At 58.3% G+C, this 11,688-nt stretch overlaps 1 protein-coding gene across 1 annotated transcript in view; it reads right to left on the bottom strand.

Annotated features, from left to right (window-relative positions):
• Positions 1 to 341: 341 nt before the first annotated feature.
• The window catches only part of LOC306957743 (A.superbus venom factor 1-like), a gene marked incomplete at both ends in the record, with an annotated part of 31,226 nt that continues 19,879 nt past the window's right edge, over positions 342 to 11,688 (bottom strand). Inside the window, 14 exon segments of the mRNA XM_079551212.1 lie at positions 342 to 366; positions 369 to 478; positions 1,902 to 1,925; positions 1,928 to 1,967; positions 1,969 to 1,985; positions 2,244 to 2,330; positions 2,593 to 2,682; positions 3,464 to 3,569; positions 4,875 to 4,964; positions 5,141 to 5,228; positions 5,562 to 5,613; positions 6,764 to 6,914; positions 9,013 to 9,171; positions 10,356 to 10,519. Of these exon segments, the coding sequence (XP_079407338.1) occupies positions 342 to 366; positions 369 to 478; positions 1,902 to 1,925; positions 1,928 to 1,967; positions 1,969 to 1,985; positions 2,244 to 2,330; positions 2,593 to 2,682; positions 3,464 to 3,569; positions 4,875 to 4,964; positions 5,141 to 5,228; positions 5,562 to 5,613; positions 6,764 to 6,914; positions 9,013 to 9,171; positions 10,356 to 10,519 (1,203 nt within the window).

The raw sequence follows: 11,688 nt of genomic DNA, 5'->3' as shown, positions 1-11,688 counted from the left end.
TCCCCATGTCCCCATGTCCCCTCACCCCCACGTCCTCATGTCTTCATGCTCCCATGTCCCCATGTCCCCATGTCCCCTGTCCCCATGTCCCCATGTCCCCGTTTTCATGTCCCATGTCCCCATGTTTTCATGTCCCCACACCCCCATGCCCTCGTGTCCCCACACCCCCACATCCCCATGTTTTCATGTCCCCATGCCTCCAAGTCCCCACGTCCCCATGTCCCCATGCCCCCATGTCCCCACATCCCCACGTCCCCAAGTCCCCGTGTCCCCCACACCCCCACATCCCCATGTCCCCATGCCCCCATGCCCCCACGTCCCCCACGTCCCCCTGTCCCTACCGGCTGCCGTGACCCACAGATCGGAAACGCCAGCCCCCACACCAGGTATTCCTGTCCCTTCTGGAGGCTCAGCGCATCCCGGCACTGCTTGTGGCTCACGAAGGTCCGGTTGCTCCCAAGTGGGTCCTCGTCGGTGCCTGTCCCAGGGAGAGGTGACACAGGTGACACGCCACCCCAACAAGGCAGGGACACCGGCTGTGACACCCTTCCGCGATGAGAAACCCCCGGTCCCAGGAGCTATGGGCATCTTTGGGGACGTCGTCCCATTGTTGTCACCACCCCTGGGTGTCATCGCCCCACTGTTGTCACCAGCTGCGGGTGGCACCAGTTCGCCAGTTCACTCCAGATGTTCACCAAGCACCCTTGGGTGTCCCCAACCCGTCTGGGTGACACCAAACCTCATGGTGTCCCCAAGCACCCTTGGGTGTCCCCAAACCATTTTGGGTGACACCAAACCTCATGGGGTCCCCAAGGACCCTTGGATGATCCCAACCCACCTGGGTGACACCAAACCTCACGGTGTCCCCAAGCACCCTTGGGTGTCCCCAGCCCATCAGGGTGTCCCCAGCCCTGGGTAACATCAAACCTTGTGGTGTCCCCAACTCACCTGGGTGACACCAAACCTCATGGTGTCCCCAAACCATTTTGGGTGGCACCAAACCTCATTGTGTCTCCAAGCACCCTTGGGTGTCCCCAGCCCACCGGGGTGTCCCCAGCCCTGGGTGACATCAACCCTCATGGTGTCCCCAAGCACCCTTGGGTGTCCCCAGCCCTGGGTGACATCAAACCTTGTGGTGTCCCCAGCTCACCTGGGTGACACCAAACCTCACAGTGTCCCCAAGCACCCTTGGGTGTCCCCAAACCATTTTGGGTGACACCAAACCTCAAGGTGTTCCCAAACCATTTTGGATGGCACCAAAAATCATGGGGTCCCCAAGCACCCTTGGATGATCCCAACCCACCTGGGTGACACCAAACCTCATGGTGTCCCCAAGAACCCTTGGGTGTCCCCAGCTCACCAGGGTGTCCCCAGCCCTGGGTGACATCAAACCTTGTGGTGTCCCCAGCTAATCTGGGTGACGCCAAACCTCATGGTGTCCCCAAGCACCCTTGGGTGTCCCCAGCCCACTGGGGTGTCCCCAGCCCTGGGTGACACCAAACCTCATGGTGTCCTCAAACCATTTTGGGTGACATCAAACCTCATGGTGTCCCCAAGCACCCTTGGGTGTCCCCAAGCCCACCGGGGTGTCCCCAGCCCTGGGTGACATCAAACCTCATGGTGTCCCCAAGCACCCTTGGGTGTCCCCAAACCATTTTGGGTGACATCAAACCTCACGGTGTCCCCAAGCACCCTTGGGTGTCCCCAGCCCACTGGGGTGTCCCCAGCCCTGGGTGACACCAAACCTCATGGTGTCCTCAAACCATTTTGGGTGACACCAAACCTCATGGTGTCCCCAAGCACCCTTGGGTGTCCCCAGCCCATCGGGGCGTCCCCAGCCCTGGGTGACACTCCCAGGTCCCTCCAGGTGACCTTGTCCCCTATCCCCGGGGTGCTCGTACCCATCTTGATGACGGAGAGGATGTCATGATGTAGTTGTCGTGGGACGATGTCTCCTCTGTCGCCACCAACCTTCACTTTGTACACTGGGGAGGGGGATGTCACCGCGTCACCCACCTCGCAGCTGTCCCCACTGTCCCCCTTTCCTCCTCGCGGCCCTTTTTGCCCCTTTCTTTCTCCCCTACTCCACTCTTCCCGTCCCACTGCCCGCTCACGTCCTTCCGCGGCCCTTCGCATCCCCCTCCTCACCCCAACGACATCCCCTATCATTTTGTCCCCCATAATCCTCCATTCCCTTGCCACCTGCCCCCATGTCCCCATGTCCCCATGTCCCCGTGTCTCACCATAATCCACCCCTGGCTTGCAGGCAAGATCGATGCGCTCGTTGACTGTGGTGGGATTGTCCTTCTTCTGTCGTATGAAGCAGTTTTCTGTGGGCACACAGGGACAGGGCAATGACATTCCCTGTCACGACAGGGACGCGTCCAATCGTGACAGTGACATGTCCCACGACAACAGCGACGCGTCCCCGTCGTGGTGGTGACATGTCCCGACGCATGGAGACATAGAGAAGGATTGGAGAGCGACGTGGGGACGGGGGGACGTGGGACTATTTGGGGACTGGGAAAATGGGTGGCGTGGGACATATGGGAGGGACAGTCTCTGTCCCATGTCCCTGTGGCCCCCGGTCACCTTCAGCACAGCGGCACACATCCCCGTGGCAGATCTTCCTCAGCTGCCCACCATCCTTGTCCGGGTGGTAGAAGCGAGTGCAGCGGTCATCTGTGGGGACGTGGGGAATGTGAGGGGACACGGAGGAGATCACACGGGGACAAAGGGGGACGTGAAGGGAAAGGGTCACCAAAAAGCGTGTGGGGACATAGGGGCATGGATGGGGAAATAGGGAAAGGTGGGACGTGGGGGCAGTGGGGTGACAGTCATCATGGGACACGTGGACAGGAGGAGGTAGAGGGAATGTCCCCAAGGACACCCTTGGATGACCTCATGGTGTGCCCAAGAACCCTTGGGTGTCCCCAGCCCACCAGGGTGTCCCCAGCCCTGGGTGACACCAAACCCCATGGTGTCCCCAACTCACCTGGGTGACATCAAACCTCATGGTGTCCCCAACTCACCTGGGTGACACCAAACCTCATGGTGTCCCCAACTCACCTGGGTGACATCAAACCTCATGGTGTCCCCAACTCACCTGGGTGACATCAAACCTCATGGTGTCCCCAACTCACCTGGGTGACACCAAACCTCATGGTGTCCCCAACTCACCTGGGTGACATCAAACCTCATGGTGTCCCCAACTCACCTGGGTGACATCAAACCTCATGGTGTCCCCAACTCACCTGGGTGACACCAAACCTCCTGGTGTCCCCAAGCACCCTTGGGTGTCCCCAAACCATTTTGGGTGACACCAAACCTCATGGGGTCCCCAAGGACACCCTTGGATGATCCCAACCCATCTGGGTGACACCAAACCTCACACATGGGACAGATGGGCTTTGTGGGACCCCGGGGGTGACATGAGGGGACAAGAAGGGACACGGGGACACACCGATCTTGTAGTAGCTGTAGACACTGACGGAGGCAGGCTGGATCAGTCCCACCTGGAAGTGCTGGTGGGCCCTGAAGGCGATGCACTCCTCCACTCGGTGGGAGATCTGCGCACGGGACACCAAGATGTGGGATGGGGACAGAAGGCAGTGACACCACGTCCTCACCCCATAGCCAATCATCATCCCCACTCCCATCTCCATCCGTGCCTCCATTCCCATCTCCATCCATGTCCCCACGTCCCCACTCCCATCTCCATCCATGTCCCCACTCCCATCTCTATCTGTCTCCATTTCCATCTTCATCCATGTCCCCACATCCCCACTCCCATCTCCATCCATATCCCCACGTCCCCACTCCCATCTCCATCCATGTCCCCATTCCCATCTCCATCCATGCCCCACATCCCCATTCCCATCTCCATCCGTGTCCCCACATCCCCACTCCCATCACCATCTATGTCCCCATTCCCATCTCCATCCATGTCCCCACGTCCCCATTCCCATCTCCATCTGTGTCCCCATTTCCATCTCCATCCATGTCTCCACGTCCCCATTCCCATCTCCATCCATGTCCCCATTCCCATCTCCATCCATGTCCCCACGTCCCCATTCCCATCTCCATCCATGTCTCCACTCCCATCTCCATCCATGTCCCCATTCCCATCTCCATCCATGTCCCCATTCCCATCTCCATGTCCCCATTCCCATCTCCATCCATGTCCCCACGTCCCCATTCCCATCTCCATCCATGTCCCCACGTCCCCACTCCCATCTCCATCCATGTCCCCATTCCCATCTCCATCCATGTCCCCACGTCCCCATTCCCATCACCATCCATGTCCCCTTTCCCATCTCCATGTCCCCACGTCCCCATTCCCATCTCCATCCATGCCCCACATCCCCATTCCCATCTCCATCCGTGTCCCCACATCCCCACTCCCATCACCATCTATGTCCCCATTCCCATCACCATCCATTCCCACATCCCCATTCCCATCTCCATCCATGCCCCCACATCCCCATTCCCATCTTCATCCATCTCCACCCATGTCCCCACTCCCATCTCCACCGTGTTCCCATTTGTCACCATCCCTGTTCCCCCCCCTACCCACACCTTGTCCCCAGCTCCATCTCTGTCCCTGCCCAACTTGGATCTGAACCATTTCTTCTCCCTGTCCCCCCATTGTCCCCACCTCCATATTGTCCCATCCTCATCTCTGTCTTCAACTCCAACCCGTCCCACCTCACCTTCATCCCCACCCTGTGCCACCGGGGTCTCCTGTCCCACCACGTCCCTTTCCCCATCCCATCCCATCCCATCCCATCCCATCCCATCCCATCCCATCCCATCCCATCCCATCCCATCTCGTCCCCGTCCCCAAGTCCCCCACGTCACCCCCCTGTCCTCACCTTATCCAGGTAGATGATGAGGTTGCTGCGGTTCGACAGCGAGTGGTCGATCTCAAATTTGGAAATGTACCTCTCCACTCCCTCTGAGAGCTGGTGGGGGGGGTATGGGGACACAGTGACAACACAAGGACACGGGAGAGACAGAGGTATAGGGGGACACATGGGGGTTGGGGACACACATGGGGACACAGGGGACGTGATGGCACAGCGATGCATGGCCTCGTGCCCCCTGGTGTCCCCACACGTCCCTACGGCCCCATACTCACACTCTTCAGGTCCTGGACGTCAGGGGAGAAGCCAGTGAGCATGGAGATGTCGAGGATGGACATGGTGGCATCCACGGTGTCCAGGAACCTGCAGGGACAGGGCTGAGGCCACCTGCCCGTCCCCAATATCCTCTACAGCCCCACTGTCCCCATTGCTCCCAGCATCCCCATCCCCGATGTCCCCGTTCCCACAAATCCCCGAGGGATGAGTGGAGCTGAGTCTTCTTTGTCTCCGTGTCCCCATCCTCATTCCTGATGTCCCTGTGCCCAACAACCCCATTACATCCCCTATCTCCCATGTCCCTGTCCCCAACAACCCCATTCCCTTCCCCATCTCCCATGTCCCTGCCCACAGTGAGCTCTCCCTCCCTACAATGTCCCCGATGTCCCAAACACCTCTGATGTCCCCATCGTGTCCCACCTGGTGCAGATGGTGATCTTGACAGAACGGATGGCACCTTCCAGCTGCCGGGCTGTGAAGGGACATAAGGATGGTGCTGCTACCCATGTGGGACAACAGGGGACAGAAACAGGAGAAACCAGGGGGGACTAGAAGGGTCATGGGGACGTGGAGGGACATGGGGACATGGTGGGACATGGGGACATGGAGGGATGCGGAGGGACATGAGGATCAGGTGGGACATGGGGACGTGGAGGGATGTGGAGGGACATAGAGGGACATGGGGACATGGAGGGACATGGGAACATGGTGGGACACGGGAATCTGGAGGATATGGAGATCTGATGGGGTGTGGGGACATGGAGGGACATGGGGACATGGTGGGACATGAGGATCTGGTGGGACATGGAGACATGGAGGGACATGGGGACATGGAGGGGTATGGAGATCTGATGGGGTATGGGGACATGGAGGGATATGGGGACATGGAAGGACGTGGGGACATGGAGGGACATGGGGACATGGTGGGACATGAGGACATGGTGGGACATGGGGACATGGAAGGACATGGGGACATGGAAGGACATGGGGACATGGAGGGATATGGGGACATGGAGGGACATGGGGACATGGTGGGACATGGGGACATGAAGGGATATGGGGACATGAAGGGATATGGGGACATGAAGGGATATGGGGACATGGTGGGACGTGGGGACATGGAAGGACGTGGGGACATGGTGGGACATGGGGACACGGAGGGACATGGGGACATGGAGGATATGGAGATCTGAAGGGATATGGGGACACGGAGGGACATGGGGACATGGAAGGATGTGGGGACATGGAGGGATATGGGGACATGGAGGGTATGGGGACATGGAGGGATATGGGGACATGGAGGGATATGGGGACATGGAAAGACGTGGGGACATGGAAGGACATGGGGACATGGTGGGACATGGGGACATGGAAGGACATGGGGACATGGAGGGATATGGGGACATGGAAGGACGTGGGGACATGGAAAGACGTGGGGACATGGAAGGACATGGGGACATGGTGGGACATGGGGACATGGAGGGACATGGGGACATGGAATTATTTGGGTGACATGAGACACATGGAAGGGGACACGAGGACGTGGAGGAGATGTTGGGGGACAGAATAGGAACAAGAAGGGGACTCTTGGGGGACAGGTCAGGGGACAGATGGGGACTCACCCGTCTTCACGTCCTCCACGCTGACCCGCAGGTCAAAGTTGTCACACTTGTTTTCAGTCTCGGGCACCTTGGCGTTGTAGACGGTCACCACTGTCATTGTCCCCTTCCCCGTGCCCTCTGCTTTCACAGTGAAGTCCTCGTTCAGCTTGGTCTGTGGGGACAGGGGACGATGGGGAGGGGCAGGGACAACCCAGGACACAGAGGGGACAGCACTGAGAGTGTCACTGAGGTGCCCCAGTGTGCCGCATCTCTGCCACCCTGGTGGCAACTGTGGCTCTGGGGGGTGACGCCACCGGTAAGGGTGACGCTGGTGACCAGAGTGACATCTGTGACAACAGTGACGCCTGTTACAAGCGTGACACTAGGGACAAGGGTGACACCAATGACAGCGGTGACACTGGTGACAAAGGTGGCACTAGGGACAAGCGTGACACCAATGACAGCGGTGACACTGGTGACAAAGGTGACACTAGGGACAAGGGTGACACCAATGACAGCGGTGACACTGGTGACAAAGGTGGCACTAGGGACAAGGGTGACACCAATGACAGCGGTGACACTGGTGACAAAGGTGGCACTAGGGACAAGGGTGACACCAATGACAGCGGTGACACTGGTGACAAAGGTGGCACTAGGGACAAGGGTGACACCAGCGGCAATGATGGCACCGGTGATAAGGGCGATGCCAATGGCAAGAGTGACACCAGTGACAGGTGTGACACCAGTGACAACGGTGGCACCAATGACAAGAATGACACTAATGACAACAAAGGTGACAAAGGTGACACCAGAGACAAGAGTGTCACAAGTGATGAGATTGGCAGCTTTGGTGACATCTGTGACAAGTGTGATGCTGGTGAGAAGGGGGACACCAAGGGCTGGAGTGGCATCAACAAGGATGACACTGGTGACCATGGTGACACCAAAGGCTGGAGCAGCATCTACGACAAGCATGACACCAGTGACAACGGTGACATGAAGGACTGGAGTGGCATCAACAAGGATGACAATGGTGACAATGATGACACCAAGGGCTGGAGTGGTATCAGTGACAAGGATGACACTGGTGACCATGGTGACACCAAGGGCTGGAGTGGCATCAACAAGGATGACACCGGTGACCATGGAGACATGAAGGGCTGGAGTGGCATCGATGGCAAGGATGATGCTGGTGACAATGGTGACACCAAGGGCTGGAGTGGCATCAATGACAAGGATGACACTGGTGACCATAGTGACACCAAGGGGTGGAGTGGCATCAACAAGGATGACACCGGTGACCATGGTGACACCAAGGGCTGGAGTGGCATCAGTGACAAGGATGACACCGGTGCCCATGGTGACATGAAGGGCTGGAGTGGCATCATCAAGGATGACACTGGTGACACCAAGGGCTGGAGTGGCATCAATGACAAGCATGACACCGGTGACAATGGTGACATGAAGGACTGGAGTGGCATCATCAAGGATGACACTGGTGACCACGGTGTCACCAAAGGCTCGAGTGGCATCAATGACAAGGATGACACCGGTGCCCATGGTGACATGAAGGGCTGGAGTGGCATCAATGACAAGGATGACACTGGTGACCATGGTGACACCAAGGGCTGGAGTGGCATCATCAAGGATGACACTGGTGACCATGGTGACACCAAGGGCTGGAGTGGCATCAGTGACAAGGATGACACCGGTGCCCATGGTGACATGAAGGGCTGGAGTGGCATCAACAAGGATGACACTGGTGACCATGGTGACACCAAGGGCTGGAGTGGCATCAACAAGGATGACACTGGTGACACCAAGGGCTGGAGTGGCATCAATGACAAGCATGACACCGGTGACAATGGTGACATGAAGGGCTGGAGTGGCATCATCAAGGATGACACCGGTGCCCATGGTGACATGAAGGGCTGGAGTGGCATCGATGGCAAGGATGATGCTGGTGACAATGGTGACATGAAGGACTGGAGTGGCATCAATGACAAGCATGACACCGGTGACAATGGTGACATGAAGGGCTGGAGTGGCATCAACAAGGATGACACTGGTGACACTGGTGACAGCAAGGGCTGGAGTGGCATCAATGACAAGGACGACACTGGCAACCATGGTGACACCAAGGGCTGGAGTGGCATCAACAAGGACGACACCGGTGACCGTGGTGACACCAAGGGCTGAAGTGGCATCAATGACAAGGATGACAGCGGTGCCCATGGTGACACCGGTGACAGGGTGACACGGCGCCGTACCTCCGCGGAGCGCGCCACCAGCGCGTTGCTGCTCTCGATGCGGTAGGTGACGGCGTTGGCGCGGCGCGGCAGCAGCACCGACACGTCCAGGTTGAGCTCCGACTGCCTCGGCTGCGCGACGTGGTACTGAGCCAGAGCCTGGAACACCAGGATGGTGGCCTGCGGGGACAAAGGGGACACTGAGGCTGGGGGACGTCGCCTGGGCTGTGCCCCAAAGCTTTCGGCGCTGGGCTGAGCCCCGGCTCCAGGAGACGTTTGGTGTTGTTGGTGAACCTCGGGGACCTCAAGAGGTGTCCCCAGAAGGCAGGAACTCTTTGGGATATGAGCTGTCCCCCAAAGGACATGATGTGTCCCCAAAGAGCCTGACCCCAAAGGACAGGACAGGTCCCCAAAGGACAGGACAGGTCCCCAGAGGACTTGACGTGTCCCCAAAGGACAGGACAGGTCCCCAGAGGACAGGACATGACCCCAAAGGGCAGAACAGGTTCCCAGAGGACTTAACATGTCCCCAAAGGACAGGACAGGTCCCCAGAGGACAGGACATGACCCCAAAGGACAGGGCCTGACCCAAAGGATAGGACAGGTCCCCAGAGGACTTGACATGTCCCCAAAGGACAGGACAGGTCCCCAAAGGACATGATGTGTCCCCAAAGGACAGCACATGACCCCAAAGGACAGGGCCTGACCCAAAGGATAGGACAGGTCCCCAGAGGACTTGACATGTCCCCAAAGGACAGGACAGGTCCCCAAAGGACATGATGTGTCCCCAAAGGACAGCACATGACCCCAAAGGACAGGGCCTGACCCAAAGGATAGGACAGGTCCCCAGAGTACTTGACATGTCCCCAAAGGACAGGACATGACCCCAAAGGACAGGACAGGTCCCAAAAGGACAGGACAGGTCCCCAGAGGACTTGACATGTCCCCAATGGACATGATGTGTCCCCAAAGGACAGGGCCTGACCCCAAAGGACATCACAGGTCCCCAAAGGACAGGACATGACCCCAGAGGACTTGACATGCCCCCAAAGGAGAGGATGTGTCCCCAAGGGACAGGGCCTGACCCCAAAGGACAGGACAGATCCCCATAGGACTTAACATGTCCCCAAAGGACAGGATGTGTCCCCTAAAGGACAGGGCCTGACCCCAAAGGACAGGACAGATCCTAGGGGTCCCCAGGCTCTCAGACACGGGGTGCCCCCAGGGGTCCCCATGGCCGTAAGGTGACTCTCACCACCCCACCACCCCATCTTGCCCCAACCGACCACCACCCCCCCAATGGCTCTGTGTGCCACAGGTGCCACAGGTGCCACAGGAGGTGGGGGGGGGGGTCCGTAGCCCACCTGGGTGGATCCGTAGCCACCACCAAAGTAGTTCTGCTGGGCCAACCAGCGGGCCACCGGCCCCGTCAGCTCGCTCTTCTCCATCTGCAGCAGCGCCAGCAGGGCGTAGGATGTCCCCTCGATGTTGTAGGTGTGGGCGTTGCGTTCCGCCCAGTGGGTGCCGTCTGGGTGACATGGAGGCCTCAGCGTCACCCGGAGGGGATTTGTCAGCCCTCCCCAACCTCACCGCCGTGTCCCCTAAACCCACTTCTGGATGGACGTGGGGAACCGGTGGGATGTAGGAACATGGAGAGGGATAGAAGTAAGATGTGGGGATCTGCAGGGATATGGGGATGTGGAGGGACATAGGGGGAGATAGAAGGACGTGGGGATTTGTAGGGATATGGGGACGTGGAGGGACATGGGGGGACATGAAGGGACATAGAAGGACGTGGGGATTTGTAGGGATATGGGGATGTGGAGGAACATGGGGGGAGATAGAAGGACGTGGGGATTTGTAGGGATATGGGGATGTGGAGGGACATGGGGGGAGATAGAAGGATGTGGGGATTTGTAGGGATATGGGGACTTGAAGGGACATGGAGAGGGATAGAAGAAGGACATGAGGACATAGAAGGACGTGGGGCTCTGTAGGGACACGGGGACCTAGTGGGACATGGGAACATGGAGAGAGATAGAAGGACATGAGGACACGGAAGGACATGGGGACATGGAGGGACGTGGTGACATGGGGGGAGATAGAAGGACATGGGGATTTGTAGGGATATGGGGACGTGGAGGGACACGGGGGGAGATAGAAGGACGTGGGGATCTGCAGGGATATGGGGACTTGAAGGGACATGGAGAGGGATAGAAGAAGGACATGAGGACAAAGAAGGACGTGGGGCTCTGTAGGGACATGGGGACATAGTGGGACATGGGAACATGGAGAGAGAGAGAAGGACACGAGGACACGGAAGGACGTGGGGACATGGAGGGACGTGGTGACATGGGAGGAGATAGAAGGAGGATGTGGGGATTTGTAGGGATATGGGGATGTGGAGGGACATGGGGGGAGATAGAAGGAGGATGTGGGGATCTGCAGGGACATGGGGACTTGAAGGGACATGGAGAGGGATAGAAGAAGGACATGAGGACATAGCAGGACATGGGGCTCTGTAGGGACATGGGGACATAGTGGGACATGGGAACATGGAGAGAGAGAGAAGGACATGAGGACACAGAAGGATGTGGGGACATGGAGGGATGTGGTGACATGGAGGGACATGGGGATATGGAGAGATGTAGAGATGTGGGAACATGGAGGGGCATGGGGATACGAAGGGACAGGGGG

This window comes from Tetrao urogallus, assembly GCF_951394365.1.
Source record: "Tetrao urogallus genome assembly, contig: scaffold_129, whole genome shotgun sequence".
Taxonomy (NCBI): domain Eukaryota; kingdom Metazoa; phylum Chordata; class Aves; order Galliformes; family Phasianidae; genus Tetrao; species Tetrao urogallus.
Note: the sequence above shows the minus strand (reverse complement) of the source record. Positions and strands in the feature narration are given on the sequence as shown.